Raw genomic sequence first — 22,443 nt, 5'->3', positions numbered from 1 at the left:
CTACGCCACTGCACATACGTGTACATTCTAAAATTTCCCCCAGCTCCAAAGAATAAGGGCAGCAGATCAACATGCTTTAAATGTGTGTTGACTGTGCATTTAATGTATGGTGTGGACCTGCCCTAAATGTGCCTCTTAATTTAATTTTAAAAATCTTTAACTTAATTTGGGGTGCGTGGGTGAAAGAGCACCTTCGATATCAGAAGCCACGGAAACATGTCTCTCTTAAGAACCCACCAACTCTCGGTCTGAGTGCAGGGGTCTGGCTGTGTGACACCAAGTGCTTCAAGCCTGATAAGGCTTTATCTTATCACCGCACTAATGATTTGCAATTTCAGATGAGGACTTTACTCCCCTCCGGCCAGTGAGTCATCTGACCAGCTGGCCGGACTGCGGAATTGAAATCAAACCATTGGGGCTCAAAATTCAGTCCTAACATGGAGCCTAGGGAGTTGGGCACCGAAAACCTGAGGCGAAGGAGATCCCAGGAGAAGGCCCAAAAGGAAGAAGAAGCGCCACAACAAGTACCAAATGGTGAGGAGCAGGGCTTTTGTTTTCCCCAGGGGGAAGTCACAATAACTCAGTTCCGGCACCTCTCAAGTGGGCACCATTGCCATTCTAAGAGAAAGAGGGAGGTGTTCTTGGTGAGTTCCAGCACCTCTTTTTCTAGAAAAATAGCATTTCAGGGAAAGTTCTGGGGCATGATGCTGCAAAGGAATGCTAAGAAAGCTTTGCTGAAAATGACTGGGATTGCATGGGGACCCATAGGAAAAGCTAAAGGATGGGCTTTTGAGCCGATGGCTTTTGTTGCAGCCGCTGACTCAAAGGAACCTCCCTTACTTTACATGTGCCCCCTTTTTTTAAACTCAGAAACTGCGGTGGAAGGAAGGCAGAGCATCCCAGGAGAGTGGTAGTGCTGAGAGGTCCCCTCAGGCCTGGAGAGTGACATGGGTTGGTTAGCAATGATAGTCTGTTATCACCTGCTGTTCATTAAGGAAGTGGTGGCATTGGGAGGAAGGCATAGAGAGTTCAGCAGTGGCAGACTGGCTGAGCTATGGAAATGGGTGAACAGTTTGCTAGGTATTGTCCAGAAACAGGGGGTGCTTCCAGTCAGTTACCATTTTGGGGTGGGACAGGCAAATTTTGGTTCTGCAATAACAGTTGATTTGGCACGCTTGAACAACAGACCTGATCCTCCCCAAGCCACCCCCCAAATTTGACTTTTTACAATAAGGAAAGTGACATGAAAATGCTTGGTGTAAGATCGTCTAACTCCCCCCCCCCCCATTTTAAAAAAAAAGTTTTGTTAATTTCCCACTAGGAACACAACTATTAATATTACACTGAACTTCAAACAGAGTTGTCTTCCTTCCATAACCATGTCAATAAATATTAAGTTCCCATCATTGGTAGTGTTACTAAAAGTTTCATATTAACATATAGTTTCTTGCCTTTTTCTTACATCGGCTACAACTTGATATATTTGGCTATATTTGGTCCAATTTTACTAGACCAATTTTAATTGTTAACAGGTTAAAGGCACATCTTTGACTATTCCAACTTTTCATACTTTCAACACTGAATTTTAGTCGTGTAATAAAATGAGATGATGTATTTAATGAATGCAGCCTAGCTCTTCCTTTTTGGTGGTCTTTTGAGACAAGCACATTTTTCTTGCTGGTTTTATACGCTGAATCATGGCATTTGTTAGAGGTGTTAACCAAAGCAAGCTGCCCTCTTCCATTATCTGAAAATGGGGGAAATGTCAAGCAGATAACTGGGTATGTTAACACCCCACAAACAAGTTCAGCTGCTTCTCTCAGTAAGTTAAACAAAAACAAATTATGTTGCAGTTCTATGCACACTTACCTAGAAGTAAGTTCCATTGCACTCAGTGGGGCTACTTCTGCATAGACATTCATAGGACCCTGCTGTTAGCCATTAATCCTTTCACAGCTCTGAAAAGAAATTGGAATTGCCAGCTATTAGAAATAGTCTGATTCTCACCACCCTACAACTTTACCACCTGTGTTATCAAGCATTCCTTGGCACTATTGCTGAATTCTACTACAGTAACCAATCTAACTTTGGCCACATGCAAACCCTGCAGTGGGAGGGAGGTACCTGACTATGATTCCAGCAGTGAGCTATCAAGTGTCCATCCGACCACAACCATCCTGAGCATCTTCTCTTGCCATCTCTAATTATCTAGGGGATGCCAAACACCTGGACATCATCACTGCTCATATCCAGTGGAAGAGACACATGGAGGTAACAACAGTTGCTTTCAGAAGCATTGCCTGGGATGACAAGGGCCCTGGGTGAGGCAGATAATCTCCTAGCCCTTTTGCATGGGGAGAAGAGCAGTCAGTCAGGTAAGGCCAGGGACGGGGAACCTGTGGCTCTCCAGTAGACTGTAATCTCAAACTTCCCTTACCTGTTGACCATGCTGGCTGATGCTGATGGGAACTGAAGCACAGTAACATCTGGAGGGCCATAGGTTTCTCACCTCTGCTGTAAGGCCATGAACCAACCATTAGGATGTTGCTCAGAGCCAGAGTGTCATTCAGTAACTAACTTGTGGGAATTCAATGGTGGTCAGGCCCTCAAAGCTTTCCCAAGAGCTGGCGTTATCGTTTACATCCATATCATAATATTGGTTTCATATTTTTTGACCTGGCAATATATTGCAATTAATGGGGTGTGTGGGGTGTGGGTGTGGGAGTACTATGCAAAAATCACAATGTGGGGAATACTGTGAAGCCAGCCAATGCCTCTACATAGCTCCATTCTTATTTCAGACATCGTGATATATCGGTATATCATGATTTTTAGCTGGTGATATACAGTCGTACCTTGGAAGTCGAACAGAATCCATTCCGGAAGTCCGTTTGACTTCCAAAACGTTTGGAAACCAAGGCGCAGCTTCCGACTGGCTGCAGGAAGCTCCTGTAGCCAATTGGAAGCCGCGTTGGACGTTTGGGTTCCAAAGAACGTTCGTGAACTGGAACTCTCACTTCCAGGTTTGCGGCGTTCAGGATCCAAAACATTCGAGTCACAAGGTGTTCATCAACCAAGGTACGACTGTATTGCAATGATGAAAACCAGGTATCACCCAGTCCTCAACATAAGTCCATAATTTAAATTTAAATTAATTGCATTTAAAAGCAGTGAGCAAGAGTGTGAGCAGGTGACCTGCGTACTTGGTCATTCTGCTGTCTGGGTGATGCTAACTGTTAACAAGCAAATTCAGGGGCCTGCTCCTTGCTCTCCCTTCCTGCGGCTGTTTATCCTTAAGCAAGGTTTGGACAGGACTTCATACAGAGTACTTCTTCAAACAAAGGACCATCCTCTGTCAAGCAGGACTTATCACCACCTGAAAGAAGGCAAAAACTCCCAGAGGATAACAGAGAAGGGGATGAGGAAAAAGCCCTGGGGTTGTAGGGTGGGTCTTTCCTAGGTAGTAAAAAGGTAAAGGACCCCTGACAGTTAAGTCCAGTCACGGATGACTCTGGGGTTGCTGCGCTCATCTCGCTTTACAGGCCAAGGGATCCAGTGTTTGTCCACAGACAGTTTTTCCAGGTCATGTGGCCAGCATGACTGAGCCGCTTCTGGCGCAACGGAACACTGAAACCAGAGCAGCACATTTACCTTCCTGCCGGAGCAGTACCTATTTATCTACTTGCACTTTTTGGCGTGCTTTCGAACTGCTAGGTTGGCAGGAGCTGGGACTGAGCAACGGGAACTCACCCCGTTGCGGGGATTCGAACCGCTGACCTTCCAATCGGCAAGTCCTAGACTCAGTGGTTTAGACCACAGGGCCACCTGCGTCCCTTTTCCTAGGTAGTAGGACCCCAATTAAGGGGAGAGTGGAGGGTGGCGTGAGAAGAACTTGTCTTTTACGTCTGTGCATTCTGGGAAGCTCCAGGGCGAGGGTGGGCAAGGGAGATGGCTAATCTCCTGGTGTTTTCTTGGCAGGCGATGAAGTCAGAGCTCCTGGAACAGGTCCACACTCAGCACAGCAAGCTGCTGGACAAAGCATTGGAAGAAGCAGCATACTCCTTTCCCCCTCGTTTGAGGCACGGCTTAGCAAAGCAAGCAAACCGGTAACCAGGCTTTTTAACAGCCAGCTCCACTTCGACCTCTGCTTTCCCAACAACAAGCAAAAACAGGTGCAAAGTCTAAGCAAGCCAGGGGCGCTTTCGGACTTCCGCTATTTTCAGGCGAGATTCAAACACATATTTGGCAAATTCAGGTTCTGCACTCACAGTTGATTGGGAGGTATCATTTTACAAACCCGCTTCCATGAAAAGATCAGACTTTTTTTAGCGATAATGGGGAAATGCACTGGTTAAGAATATCATCTAATCTCCCTTAAAACAAATCAGCGTTGAATGCTCACCCAGCAAGTCCTCTGGAAACACTCAGCAGCTGAAACCCACAATAATGTCAGGGGAAAACAAAGTGGCTACAAACAATTCAACCTTCATTCAAATGAGTAGCTAAAACAAAACAAAAAAGGTCATATGCCACTCCTTGAAAGGTGACGAAGTGGAAGGTGCCTGAAGCCAAGTTGTTGTGAAGGTGAATGAGATAATGAAATGCTATTATCTAATCTCAGGAACTGGTAAACTGCAAACTAAATGGATGGAAAGATACCCCCAGGATTTCAAGTTGCTCCTAAGAGATTAATAATAATAATAATAATAATAATAATAATAATAATATATTTATATCCCGCCCATCTGGCGGCTTCCAACACAATATTAAAATACAGTAATGCATCAAACATTAAAAGCTTCCCTAAACATTTTAAAGCACTGAAAATGTGTACTGAGTGTTTTAAAACAGCATCATGATGTTCCTGACATCAGGCATATAATATGTAAGGCACAACATAAAAGGAAAAGGGGATGGGGAAGAAAGAAGAAAACTAGCAAATTCCAGCAACAAATTCTTAAAGTTACACAGCTACTCTAATAAAGATCAGTTTGAAAAGGAGAGGAAGGGCCAAATGGCAACTAGAGTAGGCCCACCTGTCCAGCTTATTTGACTGTGTAGTATACTCTCCCATATGCACTCCCACTGCTGGTTTGGGAAACGGTGTACATATATGACATTAGCCACGACCTCTGTCTGTCATGCCATTTCTTATGAAACACTGCATTTTTGATGTGTTCTCCCTCAAACCACTTTCGATCCGAATTGAGAACATGAACGACCTGGCTGCTTTTTGAGCCAGCAGTGTGTATGCAGCCTTTGTCTATGGCAGGCAAGTTGGATGGTTGTGTTATATGAATTCTAAGGTCTCAAATACAGAATAAATATTCATAAACGCACACATATGTGCGGGAGAGCAATCCTAAAGCTAGTTTAACTCCCCCAATGACCTCAAATATTCCTCTGCAGTAAGGGAGGCAAATGGGAAAAGCCTTCCCATTGTCTTTTTGCTTACAAATCCTGTCTTAAGGGCGTACTTGTGTATGAATAGGGTGAGCCTGTGACCTGGATTCAGAAACTAAAGTACATTACAAAATAATAGCCAGGCTGCCCAGGTAACACAATCAGCAGACATTATCAGGTATCCTGGCAGACAGGATGTCTGCTGTAGACCGCCTCCTATGATGTATGTATGATGATTGCGGGTGGTGGTCTTTGGCTAAGGGGGTTTGGCAATGTCCAAAGTCTTTAAAGGTTGCTGCACACTTTTGTTCAGGGTCTTTCCCTCCTTGGAAGGAAGGGAGGAGACTCTGTAGCAACAGAAATATAAATATCTGCCTTGTTTTCCACTGGATCCTGCCTCCATCCATTCTTCTCTGACTGATCAGGGACTTAGGAGACTCAGAGTCCCATGGGGAGCTGGGCATCAAAAGCCAAACCCCAATTTTAACATCAGTTGCTAATGCATATAAGATGAGGGAGAGGGGGATGGGGGTGGTAAAGGTAAAGGGACCCCTGACCATTAGGTCCAATCGTGGCCGACTGTGGGGTTGCGGCGCTCATCTCGCTTTATTGGCCGAGGGAGCCGGCATACAGCTTCCGGGTCATGTGGCCAGCATGACTAAGCCGCTTCTGGCGAACCAGAGCAGCGCACAGAAACGCCGTTTACCTTCCCGCTAGAGGGGTACCTATTTATCTACTTGCACTTTGATGTGCTTTCGAACTGCTAGGTTGGCAGGAGCAGGGACCGAGCAACGGGAGCTCACCCCGTTGCGGGGATTCAAACCGGCAACCTTCTGATCGGCAAGCCCTAGGCTCTGTGGTTTAACCCACAGCGCCACCCACGTCCCTCCACAGCGCCACCCTCTGCAGCAATTAAGTAATGTTCTTTTTCTGCTGCTCCCAATTCTTTGCCCAGAAACAACTGAGGTCTAAGAGATCATGCTAACCATTCCCTGCCTTGGAACCTTACAGGGAGAAAAGCTTACAGCAGGAGAAGCAGAAAGTGTTTGTTGAACGGCAGTCGTTGCTTGAGTAAGTATGTCCTGCTTTCTTGCTTGCTCTTGAAATAAAAAGAGGACTACTAAGAGGGAGGCCCTCTTGTGCCATATATGTAACTTCCCAGTAAGTCCTTGGATGAGCTACTGGTGACTCAGTAATATGAGGCAAAGCAGGCATGGCAAATGTGTGGCCTTCTAGATGCTGATAGTCAAAGAGTGAACTGGCAGTAGATCACACCGTTCAAAGTTGGAGTGAAGTCTTAATTAGCAAAAAGCACAGTCTTCACAGACGCACCTGAGTGTCAGGCCAAATGAGCACAGCAGCTCATCAAGTTGCCGAGACTGACAGTCCCTGCCTCCCCACAGCTATCTAAGTCCCCTCCCTGCCAGGGCTTTCCCCAAGCAATCAGAGACTGTGCCTGTGTGCAATCTGCTGCTGCTCCGCCCTCTTCAGCCCTCTTCTAGTTCTGGGAGTTGGAGAAGAGGGGAGCTTGTTGCAACAGGAAGGGGTGACACCCATGACTCTTCACCGGCCTGATTCACCTCTGCCTCACAGCCTCCCTCCTCCCAATCGTCGGCTTCGGCTTCCGATTCTGGATTTCTCTCCGCCACAGAGAGACTTAGCTCACCAAGTCCTGTTACCTCTTCAAATTCCGACACCACCTCTTCCCAGTCTTCTCCCTCTGACCACTCATCATTGTCCCTCCACAACTGCACAGCCTCTGAGCCTTCTTCCTTTGGTGGGTCCCCAGCTGGTGCCTGCCACACCGTTCCTCTGTGTCCAACCAGTCCATGACACTGATGAACTGCAACTCCCATCACTCCTGACTATTGGCCATCATGGCTGGGGCTGATGGGAGCAACATCTGGAGAGCTATGGGTTCCCCACATTGAATGCAGAACACCTCATGCCCAGGTCATGTTAGATACCTCTGGGGCAAAGTCCTTTTTCTGAAAACAAGAGGCACCTGCTAGGAAAGAAGTAGGATCCCTATCATAGTACTTCAGACCCTAGCTGCATATGCATGCATTCCATTAACCCACCACCACCACTGCCTTAGAGCTCACGCTTTGGCAAACCGGTTCCCCTTTTCTTTTGCAGTGAGCTGCTGGATGTAGAGCACTTCCGCACCATCTACCACATGTTTGTGGCCATGCTCTGCGTCTTCGCTGTCAGCACCGTTGTTGTGGATTTCATTGATGAAGGACGGTATGGTTCAGCAATGGGGCTGGGGACAGGCGGGGCAACATAGGGAGACTTGCATGGTAGAACAGTGGAGGGCAGGGAGGAGGACTTGCAGCAAAATGCAACCCTCCCGGTCTCTGTATCAGGTCCATGGAGCTCTTCCCACACTTTCTGAGCCGTGCCCTGCCTTTTGCCCTCTCTGGGTGTTTCTGCCTGGCTGGAATTTGTCCTTGAACTGTGACAATGCACACCGGGAATAACCAAGGGTCATCCAACCCCCTGCAGTGCAGCCATCTCAGCTAAACCATCCATGAAAGATGGCCATCCATCCATCTGGAGGGAGGACAGAGACGGGTGTGTGCATGTGTGTGCAAAAACTATCCCACTGAACAGAGGTAAACATCTGGGCTTGCTGTTCTGCTCACTTTTGACTCGCCTGCTACTGGCAGGTGGCCCCTGAAAAGTTGCCCAAAAGGGAAAGGCGGCCCTCAGGCTGGAAAACGTTCCCCACCCCTGTCCAACGGAAAGGTTTGTGTGCTGTGATTTCCAATGCCCTTGGCTTGAGACCCAACTCACAGTCCCCCCTCTTTAATTGGAACCTGTTGTCGCTTACCCGCTTGAATGACTCCCAATGTTGGTTGCTGTGTCCTCAGTGGCTGCCTTTCCATCTTTCACAGCCTTGTCCTGGACTTCGAGCTCTTCATCTTTGCTTTCGGAAAGCTGCACGTGGCGCTCTTTGCCTGGCTTTGCATGTTCCTCTACACCCTAGTGGTCCCCTACAAGGCCCTGCAGATCTGGACTAGCTGCTTAAGGACTGTCCGGTTCCCCAAACTCTTCACGGCGGCTGTGGTTGCGGCGCTGCTGCTCTGCCACGCTGCTGCCCTGGGCTTCTATCCCATCCATACTGTAGTCAGCTACAAACTGGGGCCTGCCTCTCGTTTCATTGTCATCCTGGAGCAGGTGCAGTACTGTGACATCGCCATCACGAAGGGAGATAAACTCCCAAGCAGTCTGGTGGGTGGAGCGGGTGGCGCATCAGGCTAATTCAAAGGAGAGAGGGGGGCATTGTAGGGGGGAGGTTAAGGGCGGTGGTGGCTTTTCCCCCATTGGTACTGGTAGGTCTGAAGGCAAGGAGACCAACAGTAAGTGGAGCCAGAGAGCCAATGACAAACAGAGCCAAGTAAAGCTAGTTTTGATCCCCATTATCTTCCCGGCTGGATTCTCCAAGCGCAGTGAGTTTTAGGAGCAGAAAGTTGCCACTGGCTGTGCCGCCTCCTGGACTGGTTGCAAGTAATAATAATAACAACAATAATTTATTATTTGTACCCCACCCATCTGGCTGGGTTTCCCCAGCCACTCTGGGCGGCTTCCACAAAGACCAAAAATAGACTAATATGTCACACATTAAAAACTTCCCTTAAGATGTCTTCTGAATGTCAGGTAGTTATTTTTCTCTTTGACATCTGATGGGAGGGTGTTCCACAGGGCGGGTGCCACTACCGAGAAGGCCCTCTGCCTGGTTCCCTGTAGCTTTGCTTCTCGCAATGAGGGAACCACCAGAAGGCCCTCGGTGCTGGACCTCAGGGTCCGGGCAGAACAATGGAGGTGGAGATTAAGAAGGGAGGCAGATGGAGGCAGGCTAAAGGTGGACTGAGGTTGGCAGGACACTGCCCCATTCACCTTAGTATATCAGCCTCCATTGCTTAAGGGAAAACCAAACAGTGTCATTGGGGTTGAAATGGTACATCCACATGCCCAAAGCAGAGGTTCCAGGCATGTGAACAGGCAGTGAAGAATATAAACACCTGCAGTGGTACAGATGTATATTTCTATATATGGGCTGGAGGTGTGCCACACATCTGACATCTGGCCATGGAACAATCTCACTCTTGGTTTAAAGGCATACGCATCTGCTGGGGCCGGCCCTCCAATTAGACAGAGGTAATCGCCTCAGGCAGCTGATTTTGAGTGGCAGCAATTTCTTTTTTGCTGCTATCACCATTATCAGTAACACATAACCGCAACGGCACATTTCTTATTTATTAAAAGCCTTTCTAAGCAACCTGATATTTTACAGTTGGCCTCAAGTTCAATTCTGGGCGGGACCTCAGTCAGCGTGGACAGTTCTGAGAGCTAGATGGGCAAGCGGTCTGACTCTGCATAAGGGGCAGCTTCCTATGTTGTGGGAAGGCGGTGTGGTCAGCAGCCTGGAGGCAAGCAAAGCAGGCAATTGAGATGGAAAGTTAGCAAGTGGTCAAGATGATACATAGCCAAGTGGTGACTGGGGGCCAGTCATCCAAGGGCAGCCCAGTCTGTGCCGGTCCAATAAGCTGCTCAGAATGAAGATCCAGACCACGGCAAGGAGTTTTGTAGCATCAGCACAACTTTATTGGCCCTCTGGGTCATGGGGCAGTAAGTTGGTAAGCTGTAGTGCCACTCTCTGGCTATCTCGGTAGTGGTGCAGGAAAAAGCAGACCTGCCGTTCCCTCCTCTGGCAAGCTACCGGGGCAGCAAGAGAAGGGTGCCATTCTGGGTCCTGCCACAGTCCCCCATTCAAGGCAGCCACCCACCCAGCACCTACTCAATTGTTCCCCCTGTTTCAGTGCTTGCTTCCCCCACCTGCTTAGATCCGGTTCCTCATGAAGAGCCATGCGTTCCTGCGAGAATCTGTGCCTCCTATCCTCTGCGCTGTGTCCCAGGATGGTGAGTTTGATTGCGGGGTGGTGGCATCTATGCCAGCCCTTCCATCAAGAGTGGTGGGACTTCAGGACTAGAAGAGTCAAATGCCAGAGGGTGTTACTACAAATACCTCCCTCTGCCTGCTACTGCAAAGCAAACGAAATCCCTGCTCAGTGTAAAGCTAAACAAGAGCTCTCTGTTTCCACCACTGAGTGCATAATCTCTCCTATCCACCCACCCCGATCACTGCATAGGCTATCTTATTCAGCAATTTCTATGACTAATTGGCATTGACCTCACACTTCAAAGCATATCTTTGTGATCATGAGAGCTAGAAACTTTGCTTTTTGCACTCAGTTCAATGATTCTACAGTTACATCCTTCACAATATACACAAAGCCCTGGGTAAGTAAAGGTAACGGGACCCCTGACCATTAGGTCCAGTCGTGACCGACTCTGGGGTTGCGGTGCTCATCTCACTTTATTGGCCAAGGGAGCCGGCATACAGCTTCCGGGTCATGTGGCCAGCATGACTAAGCCGCTTCTGGCGAACCAGAGCAGCGCACGGAAGCGCTGTTTACCTTCCCTCCGGAGCGGTACCTATTTATCTACTTGCACTTTGACGTGCTTTCGAACTGCTAGGTTGGCAGGAGCAGGGACCGAGCAACGGGAGCTCACCCCGTCGCAGGGATTCGAACCGCCAACCTTCTGATCGGCAAGTCCTAGGCTCTGTGGTTTGACCCACAGCGCCACCTGCTTCCCTCAAAGCCCTGGGTATTTTATGCTAAAATGGCATTGCAGAAAATGGAAGGATCTGTGCTTAGTGTACCATGCCAGAGCAAGTTCTACTAAGTTATCCCTTTTCTCATTGTACAATACAACCCCACACCTCTTTGCTTCACAGTGTCCTCAGCTGCTTCTCTCTCTTTTTCCTTTCCAGGAAAAGGACGCCCACCTGAATTCTCAACATACCTGTATTTCCTCTTCTGCCCCACTTTGATCTACAGAGAGAGCTACCCAAGGCGAGTCCTCTTCTCTCCATCCTCCTATTTTACTCTTTAAAGGCTTCCAGGGTCTCTAATTCCGGTACAAGGACACCCTGGGTCAGAAAGGGAGGAAAACTGGCAGAGCTTCAGAATCCATGATGCTTTTAAAGTATCCCAAAGTAAAGCAGGAGTGTGCTGTTGCTGGTTACAGTTTTCAAAGAATTCCTTCGTATCTTTTTTCTGTTCTTTCTGTTGTTAGCGAGTCCTTAAGAAGTGCTGAGTTTAAGCAGCAAATTGGTGCTTCGAGGTTATTAAAATGTAGTTGTTCCTTGGCTGTTATAGGGGTGTGATCTCATATCGCTGTAAGTCCAGTATCTGCTCTTGTTAGACTTCCCTTTAAAGTACCAGAAATCCTAATGCAATCCATTCTAGTATAGGTTTTCTGGTGTGGTCTTTATTAGGGCTTTTAAATTTTAATTCCATCCGATCAGGAGGAGAGCTTCATGCTAGAAGGCTATGGTCACTCAGTGATGACACCACTCCCACCTCAGATTCCATGGTGTTTCCCACACCTGTCTTGGGGAGTAGTATATCCATCATTCTTCCCAAAGAGAGGGAACGGTACTCCTGTAAGGAGGAAACCTCCACACAGTGCCTTCTCTTTTCCTTGTAGGACACCTTATGTGCGCTGGAGGTACGTCATCAATAACTTTGCTAAGGTGAGAGACGCAAAACAATAATTCCATTGGCTGGTCATTACATCTGGCCTCTCTGTGGATGAAGAGGGTTCTTAGGGTCACGGGAAAAGCCCCATGAACCTAAGATGAATGGTTCCAAGTTTCAGGAATCCTGGGTACAGGTCCCTTTCGTGGGTGGCCCCACATGGGCTTACCTAGCAGTGGTGGCACAGGCAGCAGCAACACTCCAAGCTGGATGGCTGAAGGCTGCCAATTTAATGTCCCACAATGCCTCAGGGCAGTGCTATGTTGGGAGCATTGTGGGAAATTAAAATGGCAAGGAGATCCAGCCACTTAGAGCAAGTCCTGAAGGAGATGTTGACACCAGCTCTGAGCCTAAGACACACCCACTGCAGTGGGACGGAACTTTCCCCTTTCTGTTCTGCAGGTTCTTGGGTGCTTGTTTTACGGGTACTTCATCCTGGAGCGCCTCTGCATCCCTGTCTTCAACAACATGAGCAAGCAGCCCTTCAGCACCAAAACCCTGGTGCTCTCCATCTTCAACGCAACGTTACCAGGTAGGTGAGCAGAGCAGCAGCTCTGGTTTGCATGGGGGATGGAGGTCCGCCAGAAAATAAAATGGTGGGAAGCAGTGAAATCATCTTGAGTTGCTGTTGGGTGGGAAACCTGGTGACCTGTGGGATCGTCTTCATTATCCCCCCCCCCCCGCGCTGACGCCTCTTAATCCCTCTCATTAACCACCCACATTGCCTCAGCCTTCTCCCTTCTCCATTGTCACATTCCGAGAGTGACCAGTAATGTCCTTCTCCTGTTTGTTCCTAACTTCCAGTAGTCAGAGGTTTATGTGTGTCAGTAACATCAGCACGCCAGGGGGGCATGATGATGTCACACACACATGCCCTGCCCCGGTGAAAGCGCACCGCCCCAGGCACCCACAGCCATGGGGGCAAGCCAGAACCGCTGGTCAGGAGAACCCCCAGAACTGCACACAGGGTGAAGATTGAATGGATTGTTCTAGCTTGCAAGCTGAAATGCTTGTGCTGGTGGAACAATTGCCATAGCACTATGCTGAGTTCCTCTTCTCCTTCGCTGTATGGATTTATTATTTATTATTCATGCTTTTAGATTCCAAGGAGCTCAAAGGGGCCCATATGGTCCTCCCTCTTCTTATTTAATCCCCACAACAACCCTGTGAGGTAGGTTAGGCTGAGAAGCTATGGCCGGCCCAAGGTCACCCAGTGAGCTTCATGGCTTAGTGGGCATTTGAACCCTAGTTCATCACTATAACCGCTACACAACACTGTCTCTAATAATGGTAGGTCATGCCCCTACTGAAGAGGCAAAGATTAAAATTGCAAGTGCTTCATATACTCCGTTGTGGTCAAAACTGATCCAATGCAGCCTAAACATGTAGTGATTGTACTGCAATCTTACACATCCCTTGCATGATTCTTGTCCCCCCACCCCCATCTGTACACTCATTTCCTCCTCCATATGTCTCTCCTCACAGGGACCTTTCTGCTGCTTTTGGCATTTTTTGCTTTCCTGCACTGCTGGCTGAATGCCTTTGCTGAGATGCTGCGCTTTGCTGACCGGATGTTCTACAAGGTGATTGGCAGGGGAAGGGCAGGAAGGAGGTTGGACTGCTTATATTCCATCCCATCAGACACACATGGTGGGTCATTTGGCTTCCTGGGAATGTCAGCTTTCAAATTTTGCCTTCATAGTTACAAGCAGTGCTGTTTTTCCAGAAAAAGAGGGGCCGGAACTCACCACGAACTCCTTCCTTGTTCTCTTATAATGGCAATGGCATCCGCCTGAGACATACGGGAACTGAGTTCCGGCTGGGGAAAAAAGCCCTGGTTACAAGCAAACAAAAAGCCAAAGTGCAGAGGCAGAGACTGCCTAAGGCGTTGAAATTAAAGGCAAGGTAAAGGTAAAGGTACCCCTGACCATTAGGTCCAGTCGCGGACGACTCTGGGGTCGCGGCGCTCATCTCGCTTTACTGGCTGAGGGAGCCGGTGTTTGTCCGCAGACAGCTTCCGGGTCATGTGGCCAGCATGACTAAGCTGCTTCTGGTGAACCAGAGCAGCGCACGGCAAAGTCATGCGCTCAGTCACTAGTAGCGACATCACACTGAACAGGCTTGTTTAGCTTCTGAAAAATCGAGCTGCCAATTATACCTGAACTACTTATCAACTGACACAGCACAACTAGCATTCGTGCTGCAAAACAGTTTTGAATAATCCATTCCAAACAGCCGTTTTGTTGAGGGCAAGAGTTGGATTCTCATGGCATCAAAGACTGCCATCAGTGGCAGTGGTGCTAGCAGAGAAATGTGAGGAGAGGCAGTCTGGAGCAGAAATGCCAGGATATGGTTTTGCAAGAGGGCATCTGTACAGGGAGTTGCTGCTGAGGCACTGCAGCATAGAATGGGTAGGGGGACACAAAGAAGTGACCAGCAGCCACAGAAGCCCTTGCCTGTAGCCCCCCCAAAATGTGGAGACAGGCTGTGGCTGCTAGACAGTGGCAAACTGCATTCTGTGCAGCAGGCACAGGGAACCTTTGTTCCTCTAGGTGTTGCTGAACTACAACTCCCATCAACCCTGGTGAAATATACTCAGAGTTGAGAGTGGATTTCATGCTCTTTATTCAGCTCATTGTGGTGAGGAGGAATGAATGTTCCCCCAAAATATCTGCTTTATATACATTATTTACACAATGGGCTGCACGGGATTGGCTAATTCTGGGATTCTCCTGTAGGCCAATCAGGTTGTGAATTCATTTCCACCTGGAGCTGGATTGGGTGGCTCCTGCGGACCAATCAGACTGCTGCATTGTTCTAGGACCAATCAGACTGCTCCATTCTGAATCCTATTGTTCTAGGACCAATCAGACTGCTGCATTTTGGATCCTATTTAACTCAGTACATAACACCTGGCAAGCATAGCCAACGGCGGGATGGTGATGGGAGTTGTAGTTCAACAACATCTGGAAGGGCAAAGATTTCCTAGGCCTGCTGTACATGCTCAGGTAAACTCTTTTTTCTATTACTATTTCATGTACAGTCACATTCTGTGCCAGTATCCAACTTAGGTCTTATGGCTGACCGCGGCACAGAATCAACTCTGATAGAGCAGGCAAAGATAAGCATTTGTCAAAGGAACTGGGCACACTGGCCAGGGAGCACCTTCTGTCCTGCAGGCTGCCTGAACATGTGTGGCCCAAAATCTTTCGGTGGGCGATGATGCACAGTGTGGCACACATAGCTATCCAGATTCAAGACTGCACCTCCCTCTTTCTGTCCTAGGACTGGTGGAATTCCACATCATTCTCTACATATTACCGGACGTGGAATGTGGTTGTACATGACTGGCTCTACTACTACATCTATCAAGAACTTGTGTGGGTAGGTAAGGCTTTTGGGGGAGGAAACAAGTGTGTTGCACTGTTCGCTTCCTTTGGGCTTGGGAGCTCAATCCGCTGTTTCTTTGCCCCTCTTCCACCCCAGGGCTTTCTTTACTGCCCCAAACTATACAGGCTTCATTCTCCAGGATCTCCCTAAAGGTCCCCTGTTATGTACTGAAGTTCTCACCCTGGGCCAGCAGGGGGATACTGTAGATAGTTTTCACTCAGGTCCGCATATGCAAATAAGGAATTGAAAGTGACGTTCAGGGATTGGATAGTTACAGAAAGTTGTTACTGTTGTTTTGTAGTTGAGCTCTATATGAGCAGGTTGGCTGAACCCTTCAGTTCAGTTCTGTTCTGGCCTGTGAATAAACAAGAGCTGTCTGAAGAATCGCTGTGTCATCTGATATGTTCACCCACAACTTAACAACCCCTCTGCCAGGCTGCTCCCCCCGCCCCCGGCAACATGCCGTGGGTGCAGTAAGAGTGCATTCGTGGTGGATTTATAGTGGACCGTCCACACATTGGTTCACATTATTAGTTATTCTGTGATGCTTCCTCCATATTACTGCACAAGTGTCACCTGCAAGGTCACTCTCCGCTTAAAAAAAAAGAAAAAGGTTTGTTTGGGGGGGGGTGTCTTCAACAGGTGCCCAATGAACCAGGGGGTGTTTTCAGGGTGTGAAACTGAGGAAAGGGAAAACTTCCCAAGTGGGAGCTAGAAACACTCACTTATTTGAATGTGGATTGAAGATTAGGCTATAATTAGTGAAATATACTCGGAGTCGAGAGTGGATTTCATTCTCTTTATTCAGCTCATAGTAGTGAGGAGGAATGGAAGTTCCCCCGAAATGTCTGCTTTATATACATTATTTACACAATGGGCCCGACGTGATTGGCTAATTCCGGGATTCTCCTGTAGGCCAATCAGGTTGCGGATTCACTTCCACCTGGAGCTGGATTGGGTGGCTCCTGCGGACCAATCAGACTGCTGCATTCTGGATCCTATTGTTCTAGGACAAATCAGACTGTTGCATTCTGAATCCTATTGTTCTAGGACCAATCAGATTGCTGCATTCTGAATCCTATTGTTCTAGGACCAATCAGACTGCTGCAAATTGGATCCTATTCAACTCAGTACATAACAATTAGAATATTTTTTTCTTCCTTTGCCTTCCTCTCTTTTGTCCTTTCTTTCTTTCTTTCTGAATTCATTTGTTCTAGATATAATTTTATCGTATTGTGAAAACTTTAATAAAAAATTATGAAACAAGAAACAGGTGCCCAAAGGACAATTGGGAGGGTGTTTGCCTGATACGTCTTTTTTTACCGCACATGCCCAAGACCAGGATCTTTTGCATACAAAGAAAACTACAAAATGAAGGTTCCAGATGCACCTTTGTGGACGGGGGTTTTGCAAGTTAGTGGATGCTACTCCTTGCCCCCATAAAATAACTTCTGGGAGGGAAGTACAGTATTTTTCGCTCTATAAGATGCACCAGACCACAAGATGCACCTAGTTTTTGGAGGAGGAAAACAAGAAAAAAAATATTCTGAATCTCAGAAGCCAGAACAGCAAGAGGGATCGCTGCACAGCGAAAGCAGCAATCCCTCTTGCTGTTCTGGCTCCTGGGATAGCTGCGCAGCCTGCACTTGCTCCATAAGATGCACACACATTTCCCCTTACTTTTTAGGAAGGAAAAAGTGAGTCTTATAGAGCAAAAAATACGGTACTTCCAAAGTGTAAGTAAGGGTGAAGTACTTGCTGTAACTGCTCTGTGTCTTTCCTCACCTGGAGCAGTTTGCCAAAAGGGGCAGACGTGGCATGCTAGCTTCCCACCAGGTGCGTCTCCGTTGCTTACCAGGAGGGAGAAGTGGAGGGGCGAGGCGGTGCAAACGCCAATCTGCCATTCCTGCTGATGCATTTGCACCACGACAACTTCCCTGCTGCCTCACTCCTCTCCCAGTAAGCAACAACAGCACACCCGTCAGGAAGTTAAGTGTCGCGGCTCCACCCCACCTGGCAAGCTGTTTCCGTTCTTCACTTTTCACTAGAGAGTGAGCACAACATGGGCTGTTTCATGTACAAAACCTGCAACTGACCTGTGCACTTTGCTCCTTCCAGCTCCTCAGAGGAAGGGCCCGGGTTGCGGCAATGCTGTTTGCCTTCATCGTCTCAGCAGTCGTCCACGAATACGTCTTCACCGTGTGCTTTGGCTTCTTCTACCCTGTCATGTTCACCCTCTTTGCCTTCTTTGGAGGTCAGTACTGCCTCAGAAATCCATCTGAGCAGAAACCACACCACCCCAGACTTGAGCACCGTCAAACTCTTGCAGTACGAAAGAGAAAAGACATTGTTTTCTTACGTTCTTAAACGGCCCCGTATGGTGCAAGGGAGCTTTTTAACCTCATGCACACATTACATGCACCAGTCTTCCCCTCCAGGATTCATCCCATAGGCTGTTATTTCGCCCTCCCACCCCCTGCTCACACTCCAGGTACCCCTCCAGGCAGTTTCAGATGGTTAAAAAACATTACTTTTCATTTTCACTTACTCATTGGACCTCCAGTGTACAGTGGTACCTCGGGTTAAGTACTTAATTCGTTCCGGAGGTCCGTACTTAACCAGAAACTGTTCTTAACCTGAAGCACCACTTTAGCTAATGGGGCCTGCTGCTGCTGTGCATGATTTCTGTTCCCATCCTGAAGCAAAGTTCTTAACCTGAAGCACTATTTCTGGGTTAAGGTAAAGGTAAAGGGACCCCTGACCATTAGGTCTGGTCGCGGACAACTCTTGGGTTGCGGCGCTCATCTCGCTTTATTGGCCAAGGGAGCCGGCGTACAGCTTCCGGGTCATGTGGCCAGCATGACTAAGCCACTTCTGGCGAACCAGAGCAGCGCACAGAAACGCCGTTTACCTTCCCGCTGGAGTGGTACCTATTTATCTACTTACACTTTGACGTGCTTTCGAACTGCTAGGTTGGCAGGAGCAGGGACCCAGCAACGGGAGCTCACCCCGTCGCGGGGATTCGAACCGCCGGCCTTCTGATCGGCAGGTCCTAGGCTCTGTGGTTTAACCCACAGCGCCACCTGCGTCCCATATTTCTGGGTTAGCGGAGTCTGTAACCTGAAGCGTATGTAACCTGAAGCGTATATAACCCGAGGTACCACTGTATGCAGAAGTTTGTATTTTGAAACCATGGCCATACATTTTGGGTGGCCCCGTTTCACTTCCAAATGTGACAATGCGCTCAAGCATTCAAGTTCACTATTGAACTAAGGATAGTGCAACCTGGAGTGCTCCTGTTCAGAGTCGCAGTCAGTGATGCCATGCACTTTTTCCAGGACACTCCATTCCATTCCCCTTCCTTCCCAGGTTTTTCAAATCCACCTACAAGACACACAATGTTTGCAGCCACTGAGCATGCTCAGTGCTATCCTCATTGGGCTGGTGTTTAGCGTGGGGGGGGGGTAACCCCAAAGCTCCCCCCCCCGAAAATATTTTTTCCTGCTTCTTCAAACTTTGGCCTTCCCCTGAGCCTGCTGATACCTCCCTCGTGCTTCTCAGGAGCCATTTGGGTTGCAAAGCTGCCATAACTCAACATCAGAGCTTGTTATATAATGACACATCTGAATGCCTGCAAGTTAGAATAATATGATATGTTCCCAAATTAGTTTCAGCTCTGCATGAAGTGGGAACTGATATTCCTCCAAGTTCTAGGAATGAAGGGTGGGATAAGGGCCATAGTTCAGTGGTTTGGAGCATCTCCTATGCCTGCAAAAAGTCCCAGTTTCAGTTCCCAGCATCTCCAGGGAATGCCCCATCTGAAGCCCTGGAGAGCTGCTGCCAATCAGTGTTGGTAGTATGGAGCTAAATGGACCAAAAATCTGGTTCACATTCCTATGTCACTATGGACCAGGGCGTTGCTCTGTCGCAGAGGTTCCCAGAAACTGGCAAGTGAGAAATACCTTTGGTCCAGTGTGGTCTAGACTGTGCCAACTAACCTTTTCTCCGGGTCTTCTTCGCAGTGATCTTTAACTTCATCCTCAATGATAAGAGAACAAGCCCCGTTTGGAACGTCATCATGTGGACATTCCTGTATGTGGGCCAAGGAATCCAGGTCTGCCTCTACTGCCAAGAGTGGTATGCCCAAATCCACTGCCCACTCAAAGAGGTGAGTATGCAGACTGGCTTGTGGGTGTAGAACAAGCCCTCAGTTCCTCCCATGTGGCAACTTGCAGAAGGCATAGCCAAAGGCATTTTGCTGCCTGAAGAACTCCCAGTTCTGTGCACTTCCTGTACCTCCCCATCTGCTGCCTGAGGCAGGTGCCTCACAGCAGGGCCAGCCCTGCTATCAGGGATCAAAAGTCCCCAACCCTGATTAGTACCGATTAGCAAACATAAAGGCTCCACAATCCTGTGCTGTTCTGCCATATTATCAATAACATGGTTTCCAAGCACATCAGTAAATGGCAAAATCCACATAGAATCTTGTAGCATCTTGAATAATATGTGTGCTTGCAGGCAGGTGTTTCTTGTGGGATTGGTGCTCCTCCTGCATGCATCTTTTTTTGCGGTGTCCACACAATGTTGCCATAAAAATGCTGGCCTGCATTCACACCCAGTCAATTTGGATTTACAGTGGTACAGGTTAAGAACTTAATTCGTTCCAGAGGTCCGTTCTTAACCTGAAACTGTTCTTAACCTGAAGCACCACTTTAGCTAATGGGGCCTCCCGCTGCCGGCACGCTGCCACCATGTGATTTCTGTTCTCATCCTGAAGCAAAGTTCTTAACCCGAGGTACTATTTCTGGGTTAGCGGAGTCTGTAACCTGAAGCGTCTGTAACCTGAAGCGTCTGTAACCCGAGGTACCGCTGTACTCTTTCCAGGAGAAATACTGTAACTCCCCCCCCCCCCCCGTTCTGTTCCAACTAAACCTTCTCTACCCGAGACCCTGGGGAAACCCTTTGAGTCAAAGTAGACAATATAGGCTATTTCACAGGTGGTCAAACCTTGAGACAGCTCAATGACCTGCTTTCAGTACTAAAACCCTGCCTGGAAACTCCCTGCCAAATTTATTACGATGTACGTAAGTGTTCCTGGGCTAGAGCCCATTTCATTATATTATGCCATAATGCTCATAATAGAATGAAATGGGCTTATAAAGTGTGACTCCGTGCACTAGCATAAATTGCCAGCATATTGACCTAGATCTAACCACCAGTGAAAGGCATGGCTTTGTGTATACCTTTTTGTCTTGTCGAAGTCCTTTCCTTTTCTGATTCTGGCCCTTAGTGATGTTTGTTGTTGTTTTCTGCCTTTCAGAGGACCTTCTGGGGGATAGTGACTCCACGTTCGTGGTCCTGCCGCTCCTAGGTCAATGCCAACTACCTTTGAGAACCCACCTTCCCCATCCCTTTGCTCCAAACAGATCTTCCTGGACTCACACTCTGACCATTAGAGGAGTCGAAGCCCAACATCTTCAGAGGAGGGTTAGGTTGTCCATACTTGCTGCTGACTCAAATTCAAGTTCCCAGCACTGACTGACTAATCCTTTCCCCAGCATAGCAAGAAGGTGATTTACCTGTCCACTGTTGTTGCTTGATTCCAGCATCTACGTAATACTTCAAAGTTTGCTTACTCAGTTTATTCATGGCTGTTTTCTACTTTAAAAAATAAAATTCTGTGCACACAAGTAATTTGGATTCTGCTCTCAGAAATGTGGAGTTCTGCATCATTCATATATTATGTGAATTGCTACCTTTTGTTTTTTTGTTTCGGTTATGCTTTTGCAGCTAAAGATATACAGCAAAATATATAACCAAAAAGGTTATGCCTTTGCAGCTAAAGATATACAGCATTTCCAGACATCCTGCTAAAATTACATGATTGTGTAGTCATTTTTTAAAAGAACCCGTGCTCTGGCTATCAGCTGTTTTCTGGGAAATGTGGCCTGGAATGGGCTGCCACAGCTGCTTGGGGCTCAGTTGACTAAGCTGAAACTGGCTGATCCGAGGCTGGTGTAAGTTCAAAAAGAGGTCCTTCCTGTTCAGCTCAGCTACCTTACCTGGCAATCCAGTGTAGAACACTATTTTAAAGGCTGGTTTTCCCTTGGCAAGGGACATGGGTGGCGCTGTGGGTTAAACCATAGAGCCTAGGACTTGCCGATCAGAAGGTTGGCAGTTTGAATCCCTGTGATGGGGTGAGTTCCCATTGCTCGGTCCCTGCTCCTGCCCACCTAGCAGTTCGAAAGCACGTCAAAGTGCAAGTAGATAAATAGGTACCGCTCCAGCGGGAAGGTAAACGGCGTTTCCGTGCACTGCTCTTGTTCACCAGAAGTGGTTTAGTCATGCTGGCCAGATGACCCGGAAGCTGTACGCCGGCTCCCTCGACCAATAAAGCGAGATGAGCGCCGCAACCCCAGAGTCGGCCACGACTGGACCTAATGGTCAGGGGTCCCTTTACCTTTCCCTTTCCCTCCGCCAGGCTTAGAGAGGGCTGCTGCTGAACACACTTTGGATCTGATGTAACATTACTTGAACTGTCATTCAAGTGGTATGTGTGTGTTTTGTGATTATGTGGGCTGGGGCTGACCTGCCCTCCACCCCCAATATTTTATTCAAGTTGGCACCCCTTGCGAGTCCAGTCTGAAGTCACTCCTCGCCTGGGAGATATGAATGGAGTGGTATCTACTTATATGGACAAGGCACAAAGACAGGTAGTCACCAAGGATGGTAGACTACCGAAAACCTTTTTTGATATGACAGACAACTTGGATTTAGTGGACATTTGGAGAATTAGAAACCCCTTGGCTAAAGAGGGAACCTTCTTTTCTGAAGCCAAAATGACTTGGACAAGAATTGACCAAATTTGGATAACTAGAGGAATGGCACCAAAGACAAGAAAGGTGGAAATCTGCCCAAAAATTTGCTCCGACCATAACGCTGTTAAGATGGAAATGAGACTAACACCAACTGGCTCCTTCAGATGGAAGATGAATGACACCTTATTCAGAGATGAAGAATTTCTTAAGAAGGCCCAAAA

The 22,443-nt window shown here is 47.9% G+C and overlaps 1 protein-coding gene across 1 annotated transcript; it reads left to right on the top strand.

Annotated features, from left to right (window-relative positions):
• The first annotated feature begins 361 nt into the window (after positions 1-361).
• SOAT2 (sterol O-acyltransferase 2) lies at positions 362-21,098 on the top strand. Its single transcript, XM_080994681.1, has 15 exons — positions 362-534; positions 2,213-2,271; positions 3,979-4,106; positions 6,415-6,474; positions 7,543-7,650; positions 8,304-8,586; positions 10,254-10,329; positions 11,246-11,327; positions 11,965-12,010; positions 12,417-12,546; positions 13,500-13,597; positions 15,300-15,398; positions 17,523-17,658; positions 19,427-19,572; positions 20,725-21,098. Exons 1-15 carry the CDS (start codon positions 438-440, stop codon positions 20,773-20,775), a joined length of 1,599 nt encoding a protein of 532 aa, XP_080850807.1. The 5' UTR covers positions 362-437; the 3' UTR covers positions 20,776-21,098.
• The last annotated feature ends 1,345 nt before the right edge of the window (positions 21,099-22,443 follow it).

Source organism: Podarcis pityusensis, assembly GCF_964106645.2.
Source record: "Podarcis pityusensis genome assembly, chromosome: 2".
NCBI classification, from domain to species: Eukaryota; Metazoa; Chordata; class Lepidosauria; order Squamata; family Lacertidae; genus Podarcis; species Podarcis pityusensis.
Note: the sequence above shows the minus strand (reverse complement) of the source record. Positions and strands in the feature narration are given on the sequence as shown.

What these genes read in the sequence shown, in the direction of transcription:
- SOAT2 (XM_080994681.1), top strand. Translation starts at nt 438, where the DNA reads ATGGAGCCTAGGGAGTTGGGCACCGAAAACCTGAGGCGAAGGAGATCC. An exon ending in CTGCGCTGTGTCCCAGGATG is followed by an intron (nt 10,330 to 11,245) that starts GTGAGTTTGATT and finishes TTTCCTTTCCAG; the next exon opens with GAAAAGGACGCCCACCTGAA. An exon ending in TCATCAATAACTTTGCTAAG is followed by an intron (nt 12,011 to 12,416) that starts GTGAGAGACGCA and finishes TCTGTTCTGCAG; the next exon opens with GTTCTTGGGTGCTTGTTTTA.